General features: G+C 37.0%; 1 protein-coding gene across 1 annotated transcript; it reads right to left on the bottom strand.

Annotated features, from left to right (window-relative positions):
- Nucleotides 1–15,617: 15,617 nt before the first annotated feature.
- LOC120511985 (protein FAM240B-like) lies at nt 15,618–25,626 on the bottom strand. Its single transcript, XM_039729760.1, has 3 exons — nt 25,532–25,626; nt 19,592–19,740; nt 15,618–17,140 (listed from the first exon to the last, which is right to left on the bottom strand). The coding sequence occupies exons 2-3, from the start codon at nt 19,735–19,737 to the stop codon at nt 17,008–17,010; spliced, it is 279 nt and encodes a 92-aa protein (XP_039585694.1). The 5' UTR covers nt 19,738–19,740; nt 25,532–25,626; the 3' UTR covers nt 15,618–17,007.
- Nucleotides 25,627–25,940: the final 314 nt, after the last annotated feature.

Genomic DNA, 25,940 nt, shown 5'->3' with positions numbered 1-25,940 from the left:
ACTAACTCAAAGGAGATGGAGATGCCTGGCTGAGGAAAGGTCCTTCTCCAAGACAGTGCCCTGTATGTCCACTCTCAATTTCCTGGCTTGCGAGACTGAATTCTGTGGAGTGAAAGCTCGTGTATGTGCAATGCTCGTTTAATCTTTGGCTGACTTGCTGATAGCACTGACAGAAGGGCAAGTTTGAGCCATCTACAGTGGTCATGTTCTGGTGGACAACTTTGCTGTGGGGTGTGAACTGAGATGGCCAACTCATTTCGCACAGATTACCCAGCAGCCTCCAGACATAGCAGTGCTGGTTGTTACGGGCCTGGGCTGGATGCAAGCTGGCAGTTAGAGCATGAAGGGTTCCATATGCCAGTGTGTCCCCTGAGCCATCAGATGACATATGGTTTCATTCTCAGAAAAACGATGCTAAGCTGATCTGAAATTACGTATGCAAAGGTTAAAGGCATCTTTTGACATACCTCATGGGAGCTTTTTACAGATATTTATATCACAAGGGAGAGATCCATAGTGTGGAAATTATAAATCACATCATTCATTTAGTATGCCTATTCAGGTTAAAGTGAATGAGCATTGGTATCTTCAAACAATTGATAAAGCCTTTAGGCCTTACAGTAGGTTTTTTCAGCTTAAATTTTTGGTGTGTGGTTTTTTTTGTGTGTGTGTTGTTTGTTTTTTGTGGTTTGAGGCTCTTTGGTTTGTTTTTGTTTTGTTTCTTTTTTTTGTTTTGTTTTGGGATTTTTATGGCTGGTGAGAGTAAAGATGTTTGCTTTTTTTTTTTGGTTTTCATTCAGCTATGTTAACTGCTTATGAAATATATGTCTATTAATTTATTTTCTATCTACAGTTGCCATGTCACCTGTAGAGAATTCTTGTACAACCTAGCCAACAAGTCCTAAATCTACTTTTGCTGCTTTTAGTTGATAGGCACAGCTGAACTCCTGTTTTTGTACTACTCCAAAACACATTCAGAAAATCTTTCTGAGCAATTTGTCAGAGGTCATTGGAATATGCTATCTACAACTGAAGATCATGTTGATGTTGCAATTTCTTCCAGACTATGGATAAAATTTAAAATATTCAATTTTCTTTTCCCATGTGTGTGAGTCCTAGTATCTAAACAACACAGGGATTAGCTTCACTTAACTTACATTTCACACAGTCCAGCAGAAAGAAAATCAGCAAACTCTTTTCTCTTCCCTCACCAAATATTTTAGAAACCTACTGAAATTGTGCTTACTTAGAATATTGTGACCTCATGGCTAGGTCTTCACTACCAGTCTGAAGGACACCAAGTGGGGAACAAACCCAGGTTAATCTACACCTATGGCTAGATTTGCAAGGAAAAAATTCTGTTGGAAGAAAATAGAAGACTAGAGGAGCCTAGGATCTGTACTCACAAAAATCTGGTCACAGATAAGACTTCCAAGCCTTTTGTTAGCACCAGACAATTGCTGCTCTGCTTACCCTTACTAGTTCTCACCTAAAATGCTTATGGCATAGTCATTTAAGTCAGAAATATGGCACAAAACCTGAAGTATGCCTGGTGAATTCACTGAGAGTTTTATGGTGTTTTTATTCTTCTTACATTTCCTTCTTCTTAGTAAGCAATGTAAGTGCAGATACTACAGTGGGCATAGGAGACATGTCATTATTATCCGATGTGGGTCTACAGCTGTTGAACCAAAGAAATGTTACTTCTGATGCCCCTAAACTTCTGTTGTAAATATGTACCCAGAAGAATAAAATAAGATTGTTAAAGGAGGGAAGATACATGTGAGGGCATGCCTCAAGAGGAAGCAGAGAATGATTGAAGTTTCAAGAGAAAGCTATAGGAGAAAAAGTCTTTTATAAACCACAGAGAAGCCTGGAGCATACTCTGTGGGATCTGGAGGAAGAGATAAAACCAAGGAATAAAAACATGTTCACTCATAGAATGATGTAAGCTACCAGGAAAAGAAGAGGTGGTTGTAAAGAATGAAATTATGTATCAGACATCTGCTAGAAATGAAGGTGAGACAGACTAGGAACTGATTTTTGAAAGTAATCCTGTCAATTTATATACTGTGAGTGTGTACATATATATATGTATGTATGTATATATATATATATACACTGATTTATAAGCAGCATAAATGGAAAAGGTGTTTATAGCCTTTATTGCAAGTAAGAGAAAACAGTGTGTACTTTAGTAATTAATTTCCATATGCTGTTTTCGTAAACCCATTATGAAATACTACTAAGTTCAAAATTTGAGTTGAAAATTTTATGCCACCATGGACAACTAAGCAAAGTGAAATTCTGGCTGCTGGAATAATTCTGAGGATTAAGTATGAAATAGCCCATACCCAGTGCCTTTTTCTTTACTTTGTTTCTGTGCCATGTCACTCTTTTATTTCTTTCTCTATTCTATGCGAACATGTATAATTAACTGCAGTTTTTCTGTTTTGTTTTGTTTGGTTTTTTTTCCTGGAGCAATCTACAAAAGCTACCACTCTGTGTTTATGTAGCTCTCTTAATCATAACCATGAAAAGAGCTGCTACAGAAGCTATCATGAGCTGGTCAGGGGTCGGTGCTAATTAACAGAAGAACTTGTTAGAGGAATAGTGTGACTCTGAGATTAAGGCTGGGATGTTTGGACAGAAAAGAACTGGGCAACACTTTGCTTCTTTTAGCATGAGAGCTCATAAAGCCACAGAGGAGGAAGCTGCAGTAGTAAAGATGAGGAAATGAAACGTATGTGTTAGGATTTCAGAGTGATGGTCTTCAGGCAATGGCCCTCCCAATCTGCTGCTTGTTTAGTTATAAGGGAGGAGTGAGGGCGGACGGCTCGAGGATCAAGTTCAAGGTTCAAATCTAAGCCAAATTGTTCAGTTACTTTCTGTATTTGAGTGGTTTCTTTTAATTTTAAGTGTAAATCAGCATGCTTTCACTTAATAGAAAAGCTGAAGATATTGCACAAGGAAAGTAGTGAGGATAAATCCATACATTTATCTGTTCATAGGAGACAGAGGAGAGGTCACTTGTGCCATTGCCTGAATGTCTTCTGAACAGAAATGACAGCTCAAGATCATTTTATTAAAACTGCTTGTATTGTCCCAGACTGATTTGTAAGTTTTCCATGGGAGGTCAGGGCTGATTTATCTCAAGGTGACAGTTTTCCATAGGGAAAATTAATAATTTATATTCAGAGTCTAAAACACAGCTGAACTGTGTGAGCCTGAAGATTACATATATATCTGCAGAGTGAAAACCAGGATCTGATGTGAAGCTATTTACAACAGCCATGGATACACATCTTAGTAAAATGAGTCAGGTTTTAGGCAGGTGATCATTCTTGCAAATCTGCTCTGATATTTACTATTTTATAGTCCAGAGCTATAAATCTCTGCACTTTCTAGTGTTTTGCTCCTTAGAGAAGCTGATTTTTTTTACATAACAAGCTGATCTAAATTTAACCATAATTACAAATAGAACATGATTTATAAGCATTTAAAAGCCTCTTAACTTGATCTAGTTAAACCAACATTTGGGTAATAAATAATTATTTTATGCAGTTAAGCAAGGTCTTTTTCATTTGTACATCTATTTCCAGTAGGTGGCACTCCAACAATTTCTGTAAATGTTATGCTGTTTGAGTCTGAACTCTTGCAAAAGCCAAGGAGTCTGTGCAAATAACAAAAAATTGATTTGTAATTTTTTTTTTTAGATGTCATACAAAAATTTTCTGTGTTTACAAATTATATGTTTAAGGGTGTAAACTAGGGAAATATTAGAGGGAGAAGAGAGAGAAATTTCTGAAATTGTTTGTTTATAAAATGCTATGAAATGTGTTGTGACAATTTTATTTTGTATTTTCCAGTTATCTCCCAAAGCTACTACAGTGCTTGTCCAGGATATCTTGACTGCCTGGCATGGAGACAGCTCTACTCCCTGTGATACTCTGGAGTTTGATTCCACAAAGCAATGATTCTTCTGTTCCTTAAAAGAGCTTCTGCCAGTGAGAGAACGAGGGAAAGAATAGAGTTGAAAGAGATCAGCTTACAGGGAAGTACAAGAAGTAATTATGAGTCTGGGTTTACCTAAAATCACAATAATGGTAAAATATTCTGAGCACAACGATGTGGTTGCCCCAAAACTGAGTTGACTCCAATTCCCTGCCATTCTCTGGCTGTTGAATAAAGCTGGGGAGAAATCTTGGCAACACTGAACACAAAGGCAAAGCTCCATTAAATTGATAGAAACTGAGATTTTACTTTGCAGTACTTACCTTCCAACCATTGTCATCTCTTGTGATATAGGGAATAGCAGAGCTTTGGGAAAAACCATAACTGGTTCTGAATGCTCTCTAAATCTAGTTTAGTCAAGAAAACAAGTGCATGTTCTTCACTTTACATGAGGTAAATTTGGTGACTCAGTGTGCTGAATAGAGTCACTCACATTTCAAAAGACTGGGCATCTCACTCCTGAAAACTTGATCTGCCAAGCAGCAGTAGTGTTATGACTGAAAGCTCGTTGTGCTGCTGGTACTATATGTGTTTCACGTGGATCTTTATTTGTATTCAGGATAGTCAATCTTGCACAGTACACCTTTGGTAAAGTAATGTCTTGATGATTTCTTAATTAATGGGTGTTATTTTGGACATTCTGCCAGTCATTCTGGGCAACAGCTCATCCTTCATGCTCCCCAAAAGTTGTCAATTTGAAGGTAAAATACAATTTTAGTTAACTTATTGTGTAGAAACAACATCTAACTCAATTTCCTGAGGGAATTTGGCATGGTTAATGGAGGTTGCAACCAAAATTCCTGAAGAGTAAAAGTAGGGTTTTTTTAACTAAATTTACTGAAATCTGGCAATGCAAAATAAGATGTAGTATTAATTTAAAAGTTTCATCATTGTGTAGAGTTAGTTTCATGTTTGCAGTGAATGGCACAGGACCTGCCTTCACTGAAAATTTACCTGGAATACAGAGAGCTTTATATTCAGTGAATATTTTTTGTTTTGGTGGGGTGTGGGAACATAGGTATGCAAACCAAATACATAACTACGCATTGTCTTATGGTGAAGAACTGTTTATAAGCACATATTAAAGAACTTTTCTGAACATTAACTACAGTTGAGAAAGTCTTCCCTTTTTGTCACCTGCTCCTTTACCATGCCCTTCAAATCATGTTTGGCCAGAAAACCTCACTGCCATTTCTGCTGTCTGTATTTGTTTTGATCAATCTGTCAAAAGAAGTGGCAATAATACTGGAGCTGGACTCTGCAATACTCTTTATTTTTGGGTTTCTATAAAAATTCGTATGTGCTATGTAAGAGCTGTGGAGAAAGGGCATCATTAAGGAGGAATCCTTGTTGTAAATTGAATCACATAATATTCTCCACCCCAAATTAGCAATATATGGTAAAACAGATTGGATTTCAAAAGCTGTGACAGTCTTCCCTCTGTTCTAGTTCACTTGTTCTTGTTTCATCTGGTGAGAAAAGAAGCATGTTAAAAGACAGTTTAAAGCAGATAACTTTCATGAACAAACAAGCAACTTTCAGCATCAGGAAGGTATAAAAAAATCCATCTATTTATCATGTTACATATTTGCTCATTGCCTGGTTTCAGATATCAAAGCAATATGATCATACTTGTCAGATAGAGAAGTGAATTTCTTGTTGTGTCTTCCTGGTGAAGAGTTCAAAGTTTTAGCTCCTCTTTTACATCCTTTTCTAATCCTTTTGCCATCCTAAAAGGATTAAGATTTGGCTCCTTTGATAATCTATGTGCCTTAATAAACCTGGAAAGTGGCTGACTGGACTGCATAGACTTAGCCTGACCTTTCCTTGTTTCTGATCAGAGTGGTTTGCACAGTCTGGCTCTCTGTGACAGCTTCAGCTGAGGATTTAGGACACCAACATATTAGCTATGTCATATTTAGCTGCAGGAGTTTTGGACATTTCCACCCCCACCTGCCCATTTCTCCTTACCAGCTGCAGAGTAGCGCATTTCGTAGCCAGGATGACAGAATGGAAATTACATCTGTACTTCAGTTCTTTCAGGTCAAGGGCTCACATTTCAGTTTAAAAACTTTACTCTTGGCTTAGGCTGGTTCACCAATTGTACCTGTATGCTTAGATGGGCTGGGAGCCTGGGAGCCAGGAAAATGGTACCATCAATTAAGTGTTGCAGTATCAAATCTGCCAAAACATCTATGTGGGAAGCCTAGAAAACACCAAAATTGAAACTTCTACCTTCTGTTGCATCAATACAGCAGTTTTTAAACCACAGAGTATTTATTTTTAACTTGGAAAAAAAAAATCATATTTATGCAGGAATTCTGACTCTTTGCTTTTCTTTTGCTTTGAACTCATGAAAACCCATGTATATTTAGCTTTTAATATGGCTATGAAGAAATGTGTGAAATCTTAAGTGGGCTAAATCTATATGCATAATTGCTAAAATATTTTTGCTTACCATATGCTGTATCAATATCTTTAATATTGATATTTGGTATATTATTTCAATATACTGAATATATAGATAATATTTTCATCAACTATTGCTCAGCATTTTACTTTGTTCATATTTATTTATATTTTTATGACATCTAAACAAAGCTAATTTTTAACAGAAAGCATATCTTGCATTTACCTGTATTGAAGATTTTACATTGGGTGTTTTTTCAGATACAGAGTTTTCACGTGAAATATTAAATACAGTTTAACATGAAACTTTAGGATCTCTTTTGGATTTCTGCAAAAAAGCAATACCATGCATGCTCTGGGAATTCTGTATTATGATACAGCAAATTCTTCTTCAGGGAGTAGGTAAAATAATGTCACTCTATTTCCTGGCAGTTGGGGCAAGATGCCAATTAAAGCATGAATTTGGTTAGCTGCGCTTATTAGCCCATCATTAACTAACAAGGCAACAAGCTCCTGAGTTTTGGGAACTGAACTTTATTGTGTTTAACTCTTTTACCCTGTGAGAATAGCAGAGCTGAACCTTTTAATGATGCCTCTTCTCTTTGGAGACAAATAAATGTTACATGTTGTCAGTACCCTCCTTCACAGTTTCTCTTTTAGCTTTGTCTGAACAGCTTTCTGCTTTTTCTTACTACTTTGATGCAAATTTTATTGAAATCTCAGTTTCTTGTAAAATGGATCTCAAACTATCTTTTGAATTTTATCTAGAGGAACCACAAAGCTACTGAGAATGACTGTTCTTCTTTTTTCACACATTCTCAGTAACTGCATAGACAATGAATTATTATTTCACTCACTTGTGTGGCACCTTTGCTCTTCTAGCTGACAGAGATATTTATGTCTTATAGTATGACTTGGAGGTCATTGATGCTGGACGCTGAGAATCTGACAAAGAACAGAGAATTTTTTAAAGTCAGGACTTCTTGCTGATTTGTTGGAGAACTTAATCGGCGGAGGTCCATTACAAATTTTCTGGATTTCCTTTGCTGCTAGAGGTAGCCAGAGAAAGAGTCAGAGTTTTGAATCCCTAGAAATCAAGGCCTTCCCAGTCAATCTTCAAAGCCTTGCCAGAATTACAGGCAAAACAGGTTAGCTTCAAGGCGGCTGCTCATCCTCAGGTCACATGAATGAATGAAAGAAGCACAGAGGCAACATGCCATGGTTTCCCGCTCACACCTGGCAGCATAAAGCTGGAATTAGGGAGCTATACATTTTGTGTGTGAGTTTATGATGAGTGTGGGGAAATTGCTTGGTGTGAGTGCAGCAGATTGCCCCTGGTGAGGGGTGGCATTAGCCAATCTGAGTGTGAAGGTCAGCACATACCACTTCTCTGCTGCAATTCCACTCCCAGTTTGACTCTTGTGATGTTTCACTATGTTCAGCCAAGAATGCTTGTCCTGGGTAGGCCAGGTCTCCTTAACCCAGCAGAAGTCTCACCCAGGAAACATCTGGCTGGATTTCTCTGGTATCAGAGGATTGCATTAGTGTCATGTTTGTGGTTAATAATTTGACTGTTTTATTTAAATTATCACTTGATACTTTTAAGAAAGAACTTGCCTTGAATTCAGCTTCCATCTTCTATTGCTTAGACATTCCTTCTCTTGTCATGGAGCTGCTAGGGAGCATCGAAGAGAAACACTGACTCGTGCTCTGACCATGGCTCATCCGGTGACTGTCATGCTGCTGCAGATGGTTGAATTTGGAACTGACATGAGAGCAGCCAGCAGTTCTCAAGCAGCTTCAGTCAAATGCCATTTCAGGGTGACAGAGAAGAGAAAATCAAAGAGCCTCTAAATTCCTGTCCTCGGGCCCTTTCCCGTTGCCAGTCACAGACTGAGTGGGCTGCTGCTGCTGCTGCTCTCAATAACAGAGCAGCTTCAAGTAGCTCAGGAGGGCTACGAAAAGTGAGGCCGGGAGGTCACTTAGAACTAGCCCTGCTAGCAGAGCCTAGTCTGTGAAGGTAGCTGTCTGGGTGGTCTTCCATCTTGCATGGCCTTCTTGCAGAGATATTTAGCATTTGGAGAAGATGACGGACCACACCCTGCCCTACTCTCAAGTCACCCTCAGTGATACAGAATAGAGGCGTAAAATAGGTCCTACAGGAAAATGCAGAATCTATTTCCAGTCTGAGGGAGCAGAAACTCAGCTTGTCCCCTCTTGCCAGGGACTTAAATGTCAGTTCTTAATGTCCCTACTCCTCTGACAGACCCCCATACCCTTCACAAATACCCCACATAATAAATTAAAAACAGACCAATAGAATATTTTAAAGTATTTTGCTCTATAAGCAGCTTTATTTTGTGTTTAGAGCTTCCTAGAACCTGCGTGCCTGAGATTGCTGGGGATGTGCTGAATCAGTGTTTTACATTCCCTGGCATGGTGTTGCTCTCTGATGTATTCCTCCAATAGCAGGGAAGGTGAAACTAGCAGCCAAGTAAAATTGTTCAGAACACCAAATATTAAGAGACCAGGAGATACAGTATGCTTATCATGTTGACATGGGGTGTTAGAAACAGACATTTTCCTAAAATTGAGATTAGAATTGCTGAAGCACTTAAGATGGTATCTCTGCATGTACTTCTCTTTAGAACCAAAAATCTTATCTTTAACTGTAATTCCAGTCCCCTATGTGGAAGGCTCGCATTGTTTCATTTATAGCTGATTTAATGGTGCTACTGGAAAAGCTTTGATTTGGTTTACATTCTAATCAACATGTTAATCTGGAGTAATTTGGAACATCAAAAAGCATTATTGATTACTTTTATTTCTATTTGTTTCCATTGATTAAAAAATAATTTTCTGAATCAAGTTGTCCAAGTAGATTTTTTTTTTTTTTTCTTAGGATATATATATATACATGTGCAAGTCAGGAAGAACATCAAAAAGCATTATTGATTACTTTTATTTCTATTTGTTTCCATTGATTAAAAAATAATTTTCTGAATCAAGTTGTCCAAGTAGATTTTTTTTTTCTTAGGATATATATATACATGTGCAAGTCAGGAGTTGCTCTGCAGCCTGGGAGATACAGCTTGGATAACAGGGACAGATAGAAATTATATGCCAGACCAGTACAAAGCCCCTGAAGCCTGTCTAGAAGTCAATAGAGTTGACTAGAATTTATGCTAGAAGGTCATATTTTTCCCAATTCAAAGTTTGATTTTGTTTTTTGACAATATAAAAAACCCAAAAGTCCTCTGGCCTACATATGCACTCTTGTTGCCTAATTGCCAGTAGAAACACCAGATTTTCTTAAGGCTAGTTGAGGACTGTCAACCAGAATTTGCACCTGGATTGTAGCCTTTAAAAGTGAAGTTCCAGTAATTCCAAATGAAAAAATACTCTAAAGAAAGGATAGCATCAATAGAACTAGACAGTGTAGCTGCTCAAATTTACTGTTTTTTGTTGAAAATGATAGCCCAAACCTGGCAGTATTTGGGCTAGTCAGTATTGTATTTTTTAAAACTAGCTTGCTGGAAGAAGTGTTAGTCTTATTGTCAGGACTGGCTGTGTTCTCTGGTGATTCCAGAGTATGTAAAAGCAGCGCTCAAGTTAAACTATAAATATAGCACCTAAAGTAGTTCAAGGTATACTTATTTCCTGCATCCTTAATCTTTGTAGTGATACATGAACAGAATGCTGTCAAAATCTCTGCAGTGAAGCTGTAAGATATGTTTGAACCTACTTTGAGATGTTCTTCAAAGGTGCCCTGCAATAAAAATAAAGCCCTTTTGGTTTTGAGATAAAGGGATACTTTTAACTGCATCCATCAATTAAAGCAATAAATCATGCCATGGGACAATAGTATTTTGTCCAAACATAGTGGAGTGTTACATATTAATTACTTCTAGGTGTTGTTCCTCATTAACTGTAGTGGCCAAAGGTAACCAAAAGTAAAATAAACAAAGCATGTGCAGAAATTGTCTTCACCAAACACATGTTACAGAAGATTGAAATGGCTTCAAAGGGGATTTTTATAGGTTGGCTGCACTGAAATTTGCCTGTGATTTAGGCAAAAAAATTTCAAACGTGTGCACCCTGTTTGTTGATAGACTCATTCCACAGTCCTCTAGTACATATAATAGAGGGGTCATTAGTTCTGAGAAAATTGAGTATTTTTCATCACTGTAGCAGAAGTGTGTACATATCATAAACGGAGCCTGAAGGGATTTAGTTCCAGGTTATTAAGTGTTCATTTGAGATGGTGGAAAATAACTGCTGTTCTGATATTTTAGATGGCCCTTATTGCTTGTAGGGTTTATTTTCAGTGACTGTTAGTCTTATTATTACAAATATATATTTAATGACTGAGGCAGCATCAACAAAATCAGTAAACTCAGGTGCTATCCAAAAGCTGAAAAGTATTGATTCATTAGTTAGGACTTCATCATTAACTGAACTCTAATAGAAACTGCTGCAATGAGATCCAGTAATTAATAAGGCAACACTGTAATTTGAAACTTTTTACATGTAAAAATGAATGATTGTGTCAATTTGTTCACTTACTAGGATACATAAAGGCACTGATAAAAATCCTATGGAAAAAATTTCCCTAAGAGAAGCTGCAGTGGAATCACCATCATGCTGGAAAAAAAAAAATAAGACATCAGGGCAAACATAGGTAATTTTTCAAAAGGTTTTTCAGAAATAACACTGCTGACCACCCCAGTAATGTTGTGTTTTCCTTGCCTAATTAGATTCATAGCCTGTACTGCAACCTCAAACCCTTAACAATAATGATGCAGTTGTTAAATAGAATAGCACATCAGAGGGAGAAAAATAGCATTAACTATAGTAAACTCTGTTCAAAACCATAATTTTCTTCTGCCTGTTTGTGAAGAGACAATACAGATGAAGCTTTTTGTATCAGTATTTTGCAGATATGATTCCTTTGATTAGGTACTAGATCTAATAGAATCAAGAACTTTTCAGTATTAATTCAATTTTTTGAACTGTTCCCTATGATTGAATCATCAACATACATTGTGAACTCACAGTTCTGATTAAATGGCATCAATATTTATGTTGGGCATGTAGTAAGTCATATTGGAAATGTAACACAAAGGGACCATTTTTTAAAGAATTGACCAAATAGCTAAACCAAATATATTACCATTCACATTTGCTACTGCATTTTTTTCTGCCACTTTGATTCTTGTCAGTTGTGGTTTTTTTTATTAGCACCTTAGGTACTAATTACCTAAGGTAATAATAGGTAATTAGTAATTAGTACCTTAGGTACTTTTATTAGTACCTTCTATTAGTACCTTTTTTTTATTAGTAGCTCTCCTTGATGCTGCTGCTGTTTGCTATGGAAAAAACCAGTGTCCCTGATTATGAGCCACTGAAGTTATATCATTTATTCTGAACATTGGTGCTGCCTACTAGTAGTTGCTCACCTTCCATTAGATGTTACTAGGATATTAACATCATTTAAGGGATGGTGTTTGAGAAAAGTACAGCTAATTATGAAGGTAGCACATGATGATCCACTGTTAAGCTTGGCTTCCCTTGTAGTATAATCCTTTTTCAATCTGTTTGTCAGCCTGTCATTTTTGGAGCTTGAATTTGCCCTGCTTTCTGTCCATTGTATCTTGACCTATGTTTAAAACACTGGCCACTAAATAACACACAGATAAATACAGACAGCTGAAAAGGTTGGGAGTAATCAGTAGGGTTTTGAATTTTCTGTCCTGCCTATTGATTTTTTTATTCAATTTTGTCTTAAATGTGTAACATGGATAGATCCTGTTATTGGTAAGAAATAAATAATATAGTAATGCTTAATTAATGAATGGAAGCATTCTCAGGATGTATAAGACTTTCTAGAGCTACTCTGTGGTTAATTCTTATTTATCTACAGATGCCTTTTAAATCCAGAAATATTTTATATGATTTAGTATTCCTTATTCACACTATGGTGCAGTTAAGTGCTGTTTATTAGGAGGTTAGAGAACAACATCCCATAGGACACAGGCAATTTATAATTAGTAGGAATATTTGGTCTACAAAGTTGGTAGTTGTCCTTGTATTCCTATCATTTAACTGTAGAAGCGAACCATACATGCTATTTAGTCTATTCTGAGTTTTGTGTAGGGAGGCTCTCTTCAATTACATGCAGCTCCAGTGGTGACTTGACTAAACTGTGCTTAGTTGTATATGCTAGCTTATCTACATGGCTAATTAAATTATAATTTCTGAGCTCAGCTGAGGTCCACCTTTAGATCTATACAAAATGTATTATTGTGCTTTGATCCCACTTTTATTTTTTTGGTTGGGTTATACTCATCTACATTAGCATGTGGCTGAGCACATTACCAAGCAGCTCAGTAGATTAAAGTGACTGCTGCTGATGTCCCCACATTAGACTATGCGTGGTCCAGGGGCTACATCAGATGCAATTTAATTTGGTTTGTTGGACCAAATATCCCCTTTATGCAGGTGTCTCAAAACTGTCTGAAGAGCTAGCACTTGTCTCAGATCCTTAGAGGTTAGGGTTCTTTCATACGTACTTAGAACACAGCTTCTGGTCTGGTTTTGGTTCTTCAGAAAGAAATCTGGTTTGTATGCATTAAATTGGCTCCAAACTAGTATGTGGTACATGCAGACAGTCAAGGGTTTAGCTCAAGTGAATTTAAGTGAAAATTCAAGTGGAGCAGCTGACAGGTGTTGAGCTGCTGTATCCTTCCTCCCTGTAACTGATTGTGTGAGTGCTTTACCATGGTGTCCAAATGGAGTCAGACTAGAGATTAACGTGGTGTTTACAGTCACCCTTTAGACTGCCTTGATTTAAGTAAGCCAGGCTTCAACAACTGGCCGCAGCTCAGAGTTACTTTAAGAAAGCAAACTGCTTTTTCTCAGACATTAGTCACTGGTTCCTGGACCAGACAGAACTTAAAGACCAACAATGTGAATGGATATAGATTGGTCACATTGTGTCTGTCATGCACATAAATCTGGGCATGTTAAGTGGCTGCTCCACAGCTGACATCAGTATGCCAGCTTAAGTGAATGATCCACACCTATTGCATCATATATCATAAACTCCCATGACCAAAATACTAGCCACTGACCTATCCTGTGCAAAATTAGTTGTTTACTGACTTAAGCAAGTGCCAGGGCTGGTTTATGTGCTGATGTGAGACATGGTAATGTCTTGCTAGTGCAGGGTCAGGGTGGTGCTGATTATGCAGATTATTATTCAACTCATATCATTATATTCAATATGCATTCAGTTTATTTTCTATTAGACAAATTAATAAGCTTTAAGAAAAAAAATATGGGCAATTAGTTTCTCAAATAACTAGCCCAACTTTCTTAATATGGCCACTGTAATTTAAATTTTCTTTTTTTTCCCATTGAAAAGATTGAGGAACTAGGGACACGGGAGTTAAAAAAATTCAGCTGTATTCAGCTGAAGTGGCCTACTCTTCTAACAGATTATGCTCACTGAATATCCAGTTTTATAAATGGCTGCCACATATATGAATGAGACAGTTTTTTAAAATATAAAAATTCAACTTGAACTGACTTTTGTTTGTTTTTTATTGACAGCCAGGTTTAATATTTCCAGTTATGTATGAAATGTCTAAGTTCAGGCTTGGATGTCACCAATTCAGTGAATAAAGCAAAATGGCAAAACATTATCTGCCACCTTCCTGTCTGCCTTCAGCTTTGCAATTTGCAAGCAGCATATCTGACTACATCCAGCTGCTAGACTTTATTATTTCTAGTATCTGATACCTGTCGCAGTCTGGTTGTATGTGCAAGTAGCAGTGAAAATTGGATGAACAGCTGCATTTGGGAACAGGAACACCTGATGGGCAATACCACGGAGGTGTTAGGTTACTGCTGTCATGTAAAATGTGTGCTAGAACAGGTAACCATGACTAACGCATATGCACTTGAGCAATGCAAAAGGAGATGGTTTTTGTTAAGCATGCAAGCATTTTGGTTTTTCATGGTTGTGATATACTCTTTACTGTGTCACAACTGAAATAGGTTCCATGCACTTGTGAAGGTGAACAATGCTCACAACATTCCATTGGTGTGTAGCTAATATGATACCAATTGCTTGTAGTGGAAGTCATTTCACATATCCCTGGATGCCCTCAGAGCTCCTTACAGAAAAACTACTCAGAGAGCTAAGGTTGTTTTTGGGGGAGTGCTGAAATTTTCTTTGTGTGAATTAAATTTACTTGTGTTGTCCTTTTCATATCTTACATAACTTCATAAACAACCAGAAAGAGCATCATAAAAGTGTTTCTAATAAATAAAAAACATTGACATTAAGTGTAAAAGAACAATAAATACTTATTGAGCCAGCTTTGTTGGATCTTCTCCTGTAACATTGACATGGAATACGGATAAGCTGCACTGATGTGGGTGGCATTTCAACACCATAAATCAGTGGTTAAGCTAACAAATCAAATAGATCTGGTTTTCAGAAGTGGAGAATCTGGCATTTCTCCATGTCAGTAGCCCATGTCTGTTTCCTTTGGTGATGGCTACAGAAAGGTAAGCCAGTCCAGTTTTTTGGTAAGTGGCAGCTAATTTAGGTTTTGTTTGATCTACCTCACCAAAGAAGAAGTTTAGCTTAGGTGTCATATTTTGGGAATGATATTCCTCAGTTTAGTACTCCCACTAAAGAGAAAACCACAAACCTCTGGTGGCAGATGAAAGGCAGAGATTATATCTTGAGATAAGAACAACTTACCGGAAGCAGTAAAGAGATGGGGAAACTATACTAATAAGAAAAATACTCAAAGAGAGGGTGAAGTACAGGCAAAAATTACTGGCTGATGTGTCCTACCCCAAGGCAATGAACAGTGGCCAATGAGATGTCCACCCAGACTGTTCCCCCAACCCAAGCCACTCCCACCTTCTTCCCAAAAACATTCTGGACTTCCTACCCCCAGAGATGGCAAAAGGTGCTATAGAATAACATCTAGACATGGCCATGGAGCTCTAGGTTCCAATCCCTTACAGCTACGGTGAAAAGTTAACTCAGTCCTGGCCCAAATGAGGATAGTGGGTTACAGAAAAAACTTTTTAGAGAATAATAGGAAGTAAGTGGATGCAGAAGGGAAACACCAGTCTTGCAGGGCAAAAGTGGTTACAACTTTATTATTTTTTTCAGCATTGCTTTCCTAATGGAAAATAGACACCGAAAGAAACAATTACATGCTTTTAGGCATCATTTTTATGAAAAGAAACTGATATTAAAATTCCTTCCTTTTTCAATAACAGAACAACATTTTATAAGTTTTTTATTGTTTTAATCCTCCATGGAATAACAACATTTTTATGGCAGCTTTTTTTTTCTGTGGCAGAATTTCACTTTGTAAGAGTGAGAACATCAGTAAAACTTTGTGTTTAATTAAATATTGTTTTAAAAGGAATTAAAAAGCATTTCTGTGAGGTCAAAATGATTTAAATTTTGTTCTGTTTTGAAATATCAAATGTATTCCTATCTACTACTTTAGTGTGAATACAGATTCAAAGTAAATTTTTGTCTGGCACAATACTGTTAGACAAAAATAGCTGTTTAGACTTATGAGTCTTCTCTTGTGTTCCAAAATTTATTTGAAGAGAAAACAAATGTTTTAATCCAGAAGACTAGTATTCAGATACACAGACATATAGGTAAAAAGGGCACATTGTTATTACCCTGTGTTTTGTTATTCCTACCTTTGTTTCATCTAGCCCAGAAGAAGATGCAGAAGTTGTTTGGATTAGTGCATGTCAAGTATGACAAGTGATAATTTGCAAAGCATTTCCCTGCTGTTATGATTCATTTCAAACTCTCTATTTCAAATAGAGAGTGAGTTCTATTTCAAACTCTCACACTGACTTGCGCTTACTACTCTAACATTTGTCAGATTGGCTCAAAAAAAAGACACTGGCTCATTAGTTTTCTTTTACATACCCCAGGAAAGTAAAAGTAATTTTTTTCTGTTTATTTAATTATTAAGATCTGTAAATGTTCTTAAATGTTGATCAGGAAAGTTGGTTTTTTCCCCCCTCATTAAAGAATATGTTTCTCCTCCTGGCCAGCTGATCAGGCTAATCCTTAACTGCGTCTGCTATGGCTCATCAAGACAAACAAAACATCTTATGTCTGCATTAAGCCAGACTCCATGAGCTGTGTAAATGTAAATGTGCAATTTTGCATGCAGCTGTCTGAATGTATTATTCCTATTAAACAAGCCGCCCTCTTTCCTGGGAGTATGTTGTTGTCACTTGGAAATGCAGTTACATAAGAGAGTCCTGATACATCACAGAAATAATATAGCATGGAAAAATTAGAGTTGTCTGCTTCTCATCTATTCCTTTGCACTTTTTTCCCCTGTGGCATTATTCTTACACTAAATTTCAATAGGATTTTAATAGTAGGTCTAGTAAATCATTTGGAAAAAGGGCAGAATCTGACCTTTTGGTTGGTCAGCAGCGTAACTGCTGTTTTCTAGATGCATGCAGAAGGTCAGAATTGGGCCCAGTGCTTGCTGTGTCTGCGCAGCAACTTTAAGCAACAGTTTTATCTGGCGAGGGAAGAGCCTCGATAGACAGTGGTGTCATTTGTTCTTGCCGTGTTTTCATGTGTGCCTGGACCTGCCTTACTCGACCTTCCAGCCGCAGAGTCCATTCCTGGCGAAGTCTGCAAAGAGAGTACAAGTGCTTAGCAGTTATGGAGCCAAATCCTTCAAATGTATCCAGGGCTTTTCAGCAGGGCTGAAGCTTGCCTCTCTTTCATCACCAGAGCACTTGTCCTGTATTTATTTACCAATTACACATCCCTCTAGCTTGCTAGATTGGGAATGCAGGGGAGAAAAGGATAGTGCTGATACTATCAGTGGTTGACATTGCTGGATTCCAAATGAGTCAAACAACTGCTGAAATACTGTCACTGTGAAGAACTCTGTTTTTCCCTCTGGGGTATTCTCAAAGCCACACAGATGTACTGGCTGTGCAGTAAGGTCATTCAATGTGTAAATTTAAAAATACGTTTTTTCCTCCAACCCCTCAAGTTATGCTGTAAAATGCTGTGGAGAAGAGCAGGCTGAACTTAAAATATGTCCTTTTTTGGTAAAAAAGAAAACAAAGACAACTCTGTAGACCCTGTAGGTGTTAAATGAAAGGAATTGATGTCACATGCAAGAGGAGCCACTAGTTCCAAGACACTCTCATATTAAAAACAGAAGAGAAAATCTCTAGGGACCACTGCAAGATATTGTTGGCTGGGTTGTTTTCAGAAGGAAATGTTATGAAACACCTGACCCAGCCATGTTGTAAGATTAAATATTATATGGTGATGCCAAATGCATCATAGAATATATGGGGTTTTAAATAACCTTTGGTGTGGTGAAAAGAACAGCAGCCAATGATTTCACTGGAGAATAACTCAGAAGTAGCTCTTTCTCATGGGTGCTTGTGTTATCTGATTCTGAGTTTGATTTTACATTGTGTTTTAAACTACCTAGTCTTCAATACTCTTTTGTGCATATAGATAAGCCTCAAGAGAGAGGATCAGTGAGTTAGGAAAAGTTTTCCATTGAGAATACTGGTGTTTCTCATCAGCGTCCTATGTATCAAAAATGGAGCACTCGCCTTTATGTAAAATCACAACATTCTCCCGAGTACCCCTTACATGAGGTAGTGGATATGTATGTTTTTTATTGATAGTGTCTACTACCTCCTGAAAGTATCATTTTTTTCAAATTTTAGAACACTTTGTGAACACTGGGATTTGACTGGGCAAGTGACTTTGAAAGAACTTGATTGGGTCTATCTCAGTTGTGATGGGTCAGTTAAGACATATTGAATATGCAAGTTAACACATATTCAAGGTTCTTTCATTACCTTACTTCTCTTCAGAGCAGAGCTTTTAACATTTTAAACTTTGTAAGTCAAAAATATTATCTAAACCACAAATTGCATTTAATTTGCACTGTCTTCTCGTGGTAGTCTTTTGTGATCTAGGTGATAAATGTTTCCAGTGAAGCTGAGCACTTTCCTGGATTTCGTCATATATGTTTTTTCTCCAGCAATTTTGTGATTGGGGTTTGAGAATACTACTGACTAGCTGGAGTAGGACACTGGAAGAAAGATTGTCTACATCTGACTTTTTTGAGATACAAGGCCTGCCCAGATCTTAATTTCCAAGTATCTAAATGATGACAGTATTTCCTTCTTGGGCACTGGGGTCAAAGTACCTAGAATTTTTTCCAAGAAACCACCCTTTAGCAGGACCTTCCAATTTGCTGAAGTCAAATTAGTTTATGTGAATGTCCCAGTTTTGAGAAAAGTTTATGCAGGAAAATCTTTGTTAACTTCAGGAGGAAAGAACAAAAGGAAACCACATGAGACACGGTATTTCTTGTCCTCTATTTCTGCCCATTAATTGTTAGGGGATTCACTTAGTGTGCAGGAGACCCTGGTCCAAAGTTCCAAGTTTTCACAAGTTGAACAAATATTTTAAGTCCACCACACTTGTGCAGAGTTATCTGTACCACAATACAGCTATATAGCTCTCTCTATAGGCAATCCCTTGTTGTTTTATACTGCTTTGTAAAGCTCCCCGCCTCCCCAAACTAAAACAAAAAATAAACACTCAAAACAACAAAAAGTCCACAACATTTTCCATTGAATGGGAAAATCTCATTGTGTCATTTTTACCTTTGGATTTATATGATGTGAAGGGCTGTTAAACATGACAAAGGTGCCACGGGTTTTTTATTCTACATATTAGGTGGGTGGTTGTCCCTTAATGTAATACTGTTTTGTTTATTTGTGTAGCTCTACCAGTTCCAGGTAAAATTCCTGCTATTTTCTGGCTGTCACAAACCATAATTCCAAAGTGCTTTATTTTTTCATGGCTGTGCTCCAAGGCCTTTGAAGAATGCTCATGAGGTTTAGGGGTGAGCGGTGTCTGAGTTTCCATGCAGAAGAGCCATGGTAATACGAGACAAGCAGCTGTGAGAGGAAAAGTGCCAAAGACCCAGAACACAATCTGTGCTATGAATAAAGCAGTACAATAACAGATTACCTTATTTTAAAACACGTGATGACATGCCTTGCTATCTTGTGGAAAAGATAAAATACCACTTACTTGTTCAGGGCACTTTTGCTTAGCCTAGACTCTTCAGCCTCTTGTTGCTTAGTTTGCTCTTGGATGACCTTTTCCCAGAAGTTCTTCAGCTCTTCCGCATCATGACCACCCATCCTGTGGCGTCTAAAGTTTGTATGCTCGCTCATTTTCTGAAAAGCAATTTGGAGGTCAGAGCAGTCAAAAGTCTGACCTAAGGCAGATACTCTGTTACTTATCCCCTTGAAATTTAATTCTCAGGAAGTGCTATTAAAATAAATTATGTCACCCGAAAGGAATAGGTAACTGGTGTGTAGTCTGCCTTGAACCAAAATATAAGGCATTGAAACAGGCCTTGGGTGACAGTTGAATGGCATAACGATATTTTTGCTACTGAGTAATGACTGTGCATGGCACAGTTCGCTGAAATATTGTGGATGCTTCAGTATGTGTGATCTTTTCAGTAATTTTAGAAGAACTTGTGAAAAATGCTTTTAAATATAGTGCTATTGTCACTGGAGTTCAGATTAGATATGAAGGACTTTCCTATTTTCTATTGTCCATTTTCTTAAAACAGATCATAGATGTTTTATCTCAGGAAAATGCATTGTTCCTAAATGATTCCTTTTACTACTTCAAATGACGTCATGCACAAAATATGCAAGGGAATTATGAATCCAAATTGAAACAGAGTGCAAAGCCCTGGGGAGCTGGTTATGGTTTTGTTCTATATTTTATCAAAATTCAGTCTTAAGTACTGTTAAAAGTAGCACTCATTGAATTACAGGGATCAGTTCCACTAAATGATAAGAATGACAGAATGATAGGAGACTTTGTCCTTGCTAAATGCATGTTATTGAAACATTAAAATTCATTAAAATTCTCATAATGTCTGATGTCCTTGCTGATATTACTATATTGTGTTGGTTATCAGATTGTAACAGTACTTCGAAAAGTTACGTTCTGTTGCCTATTTCCTGAATCAGCCTCCTCCACCTAGTCCCAACAGGAAGTAGGAGGATACAAGAAAGAAAAGCCCCAAAAACCTAAACTACAGGGTTTTCCATTACTAGACCAGCACTTAAATTGAGGGTTGCTATAAAACAAATCCTTTTGCTTCCTTGTATTTAACTGTATTCTGCTATCATTAGATACTTTTGCCAACACTCCACTCTGTAATGGTGACGAATTAATGCCTCATAGACCCTGATAGGGACTTGTGAATCTTCTTCCTTGATGATTTCATAGCTTAGGAGCTATTCATGATAAATACAACAAAGGCTATGCTAATGTAGCATAGAAACTTTTGCTCTGTACAGTTCTGTAAAGTGGAAGATCAGAGTAAACGTAAAGGACAGTCAGATGTAATACAATTACTGCAGATTTCTGAAAGGTTACTATCAAATAGAGTATTTGAAACTCCTGGCACCTTAAAAGTAAGTTTTAAGCTAAGTTCTGGGAATCTTCCGAAATTGAATATTTTAGATTTGTCACAATATTTATGAATCAATTTTTTTTAAAAGATCTGTAATAACAAATAATTTTGCCAAACTTGGTGCAAAGTCTGGCTGGAATGGAAAAACTGTTTAAGAAAAAGAAAAATCTTTTTGAGGTACATTCTTTTTCCATTGAAAAGTCCAGCTGCTTAAAGAACAGTACAGTCCAACTGGAGTGATAAGCATGATCATGTAATATAACCTCCTGTGTGATGGAGTACCTTGAGGGGTTGGAACACTGGCCCTCTTCACAGCAAGGTCAGCAAGAGCTGCACTATCAGGAAAACAACCAGATACTTTTCTCTGAGGCAAACAGCATTTTTCTAGTATTTCTCTTGATGTGGACTGGTCATGCTGTAGATGTAGCACAGCGTGATACAGCAGGAATTGTTGCATTGATGTGGGTAGAGCAGTTCTACTAACACCTTTTGCTTAACGTGTTGTGTTTGGCAATTAATATGGTCTAAATGGGAATATGGGTAATCTTAATAAAGTTTTGTCTCACTCTGAGACTCCAAAATAATAGTATTATTTAAGGCTTCATCTTGCAAGTAAATATGCATGTCACGGATGCACTGGAACATGCCCTATCTGTGTCCTAATTCCATAGGCCTTGAGCAGTGTTAAAATAAATGCTCTGGTAATAGCTTGTTACAGCGAGTGATGGAATCTGATTATTTCATCATTCCTGGATCAGCAGGTCACACAGGTCTTCACACCATTTAGAGGCTCTTCTGTCACTATCAGCTGCCCACTTGACACTCTATAGATAATTATCCCATTGCCTCAGAAGCCAAGTGCAACTTGCTGACAAACTGAATCAGTGTGCCCTCCAAACCCTATTATACTTTGCCTCATATAAGAATCTGCCATAACACATTAACCTTTAATTAGAGATTAAATTTTTATGATTATTGAACTTCTAGTTGATGTTCTCCAAATGGTAAAAAGAGGGTCTCCAGTCTTTTTCTGAGATTTAAATTGGTTAGATTTTGAGGGGGTGCAGGAGGGTTTTGACTGCCTTAAGCTTTGTCTGCTCCACTTAAAAGAACACACTGTGATCAGAGAGGTGCCCAAAAGATGGACGTAGTGCTGCAAGGTCCGCTAGGTTTGTGGGTCTTTTTGCAAGTGAAGAACATTTGCTATTCATTCCTAGGAATGATAGTGACAGTTAATATTGCACATGGTATTGCTGTGGTCCTTGCTAAGACAGATTCTTGAGGTAAAACTTTTGAAGATGGTACTGTCTGCATTGCTGGCCAGTCTCTTTCACAGTATGATGTGTGAAAGCATCATATTTTTCAGCCTGGCATTACAACACCTAGGTGCAGAGACTAGGGTTCATGTGTAGTATTAACCTGCTTTTCTTTATGCTAATTGAAAGATTCTTAGGAGCTTCGTTTGAATTTCTGAGTAACCCTTTGTGCAAAAAAAAAAATCTTTATTATTGCTCTAGATAACATGTTTTGTTGATGTGTGATTTTTTTCTTTTATAGATGTCCCAATAACATAAATTGGATTTACAATGACAACTGGACTTAATGCCATCAAAGTTGTTCTTGATTCCTTCACTCAGATAACTCAGGGCTCAGTAACAAGTAGAACAATAAGATTTTTCCTGTAAATGAAAACCATACTTTCTAGCAGTCACTTCGCCAGTTTTGTCTGGATGGACAGTGGGAAAAGAAAATAAGTTAATCATTCCAGAGATATTAAAGGAAAGCCAGGGAGGTGTCTTTCTGACTCCTAATGGAAGGTTGTTTTAACATGTTCATCTACTGATATGAACCTAAAATAACCAAGAGCAAGCACTTCTATTCATTTAAAATTATTCATTCAGAAGACCTGAAATATTGTAAGTATCATTTATGAACTGAAAATTTATGCTATAAAACTTTCTGCAGTATATTTTCTATCAAGGGTTACTAAAATGTGCATAACACTGGTGCAAGATAGAGTCCCTTATTAAATATTCAACTAAGATAGTTAAAGAGGAACTATGATTATAGGGGTTCTGTAATCCTACCTGCCCATATGAAGTATAGTTTACTTCTTTTTTAGAGAGCCAAGCTGATAAAACAACATTTAAATTAGGATGAAATTAGATCTTGGTTAAAGTGGCTCATGCATTTGGTAGCTGTGAACCTCAACTGTCAAAAACATGCAAGTATGTACAAAAGAGTTTTTACAGCATTCAACATTTACAGAAATTAATTTATACGCTAACATATTATTAATTTATGGAGAATGTCTACAAGAAGTAATTGTAAAAACAAAATTAATGGCACAGTAAAAGAAAAATCTCCTACATTTATAATCAAACCATAAATCAGAGGGCCATGCAGCAAACTCTAAGACAGCAAATCACTCATGAAACACAGCACCTACATATAATACATTGTTTTAAATGCATAAAATCATAGAGACAGAGAATATGCTGACTTGGAAAGGACCCAAAAAGATCACTGAGTCCAGCTCCTGGCCCAGCGCAGTACCATCCATCCCCAAGAGTCACACCATGTGCCTGAGAGCATTGTTCAAATTGTTCTTGAACTCTGTCAGGCTGTGACCACTTCTCTGGGGATCCTGTTCCAGTGTCCAAAGACCCTCTGAACGAAGAACCTTTTCCTGATAATCCAGCCTAAACCTCCCCTGATCCAGCCATTTCCTTGAGTCCTCTCACTGGTCACAAGAGTGAGGAGGTCAATACCTGCCCCTCTGCTTCTCCTTGTGAGGTCATGTCCCAGAGACAGTTTAAAGGAGGTTTGAATTGTGAATGATGAACAGCTTTTCCTCTACAGATTTAGTCCATACAAGGGGGAGGAAATTTTGCTTCTAGATGTAAGTCATATGCACAACTTTTGTTCACTGGCACAAAACTAGTATAGGAAAAGCCACTTCTCTTATTTAATCTGATCTGCATCTGAGTGTGCTTTGGTAAGGCATTAAGTTAGTAGGTTCCCAAATGCTCTGGGCTTAGCCCCTGCCTGGTCTGAATATATTGAACTAATGTAATCTCAGTCTACCTCTGCTGAGGTACAAAAAGGAGTTTTAAAAAATATCCAATACTAGCAATTTCTCCTCTGCACACTTTGTAATTTCTGCTTTAGACTCTTTCTTGAGAAATTTTAAGAACCAGAAATGGCTCTTGATCAATGGCTCTTGTTTTGAACAAAATTGCTATTCTGAGTTATTTTTATGTGAAATAGAAGTCAGGAAGAGAAAAAATTTTCTAAAGTCTCAGGAGCCATTTTTTACCTTTTTTCAATCTTTCTATTTAACATGTGTCTTAAGATAGCCATGGTCTTAAAAATTCAGTGTTTTATACAGACAGACTTGTAGGCAAAATATTTGTGCTTTTGCTTTTTAGTGAGAAGTATTTCAATATATTCAGTAAAACTGTTAGTTAAACATATTTGAAGAAAAATATCAATGTGATTTTTAGTCTGAATTATGCATAATTTAAAGAATAATTGGTTTGGCCAACAAAAAGAAAATCACTTTATGCTTTTTCCTTACTGGAAAATAGTTTAGCTAGTAATGTAAACCAATATTTGAATAATTCCAAATTTTATTTCCAAAATTTTTGCTGAAAGACAGTCTTTAACTAGAATTATATTTTCTAAATGTATATATACATATCTTAAAAATATTTCCTTTCTAAAAGTTGGAGATAAGTCTAATTTTAACTCTTTTCATGAATTTGATGATTCAGCCAATTTTAATATGGAACACAAGCATGTTCCTGGAAGAATTTCCACAGTCACTTGAGAGGTTTTTTGGTGACCATTGTAAACAATGGAAAGATTATCTTTGACTTTAACTAGACTCAGTCCCTTGGGTCATATCATGACCATGAGCTGGTTTATCTTTGTCAGTACACTAATAAATATCCTATTCCTTTTGCCCTTCACCAGGGTTTGTTTGCCTAAGCATGGAAACTTTTCCAACATTATATATCTACTACAGTACAGTTCAAAGCCTGTTTATAGTGTTCCTTTAAAAAATTTAAAAACAAACAAACAAACAAACCTCAAAGCTCTGAAAAGTTTTAAATTACGTGTAAAAAAATGCATAATTTTGATGAGTATCCCGTTACACGTTCATTTTATGGTGGTTTTCTTTCAGCTGAAGTGTGAGTAATACAGAAGTTCTAGTAATATCAAAAAAAGATAATAACAAATAATAGCTTAATAACTGAAGTTATGACTAGAGTAAAATGAAACAGTGGGAGGATACCTCTTATGTTTTATAAATCACATAGGATCAGAATAATTTTCATAAAGGTATGCTGAAATATACAGAATTCCAGGTCATGGAGGGAACAAGAAGAAAACATTGTTCAAATTTGCATGATTTAACAAAACATAAAATTAATGTATTCCCATGTATATCTAGGCAGTTTTAATAATCAAGACAGGAAGGGAAAATCTTATTTTGGACAAAATACAAGAATATAAATGCTTACTTTGATTGTATAGTAGCTTCCTCTTCTGTCAAAGTATGGTTTTCTTGAGTGATTACTGAATCGTGTCAGTTTTACCCCTGGGCTCCCCTTTTCAAGAGAACTCCAACTGCCAGGAATAACTGATTAAATCTATTCATCCGTCACTCATTTTTATTTGGGAGTGATGACATCTGCTATTATGAATTAGCTTAATGGCAGGGGGAAAAAAACCCCAAACCCACAGCCTCTTTTTGTGAAGCCTGCAACACACCATGAGGAATGACCAGACAGTTACAGGGCACAAACTCTGAATGCCACGTTTGATCTGTGCTATAAATTTTGGCAGGTGCCGCTGATGTCATAACTTGGCTCTGGAGAAACCGTTACTCAAGTAAGATCCCACAAGTGGGGATCACTGTAGCATAACCTC

This window comes from Passer montanus, unplaced genomic scaffold (genome assembly GCF_014805655.1).
Source record: "Passer montanus isolate IOZ18808 unplaced genomic scaffold, ASM1480565v1 scaffold7, whole genome shotgun sequence".
Classification (NCBI taxonomy): domain Eukaryota; kingdom Metazoa; phylum Chordata; class Aves; order Passeriformes; family Passeridae; genus Passer; species Passer montanus.
Note: the sequence above shows the minus strand (reverse complement) of the source record. Positions and strands in the feature narration are given on the sequence as shown.

Excerpts from the sequence above, each read along its gene's own strand:
- LOC120511985 (XM_039729760.1), bottom strand. The coding sequence starts at position 19,737 with ATGAGCGAGCATACAAACTTTAGACGCCACAGGATGGGTGGTCATGAT. Across the intron at positions 17,141-19,591 it reads AGCAAAAGTGCCCTGAACAA|ACTTCGCCAGGAATGGACTC; the intron begins GTAAGTGGTATT and ends CTCTCTTTGCAG.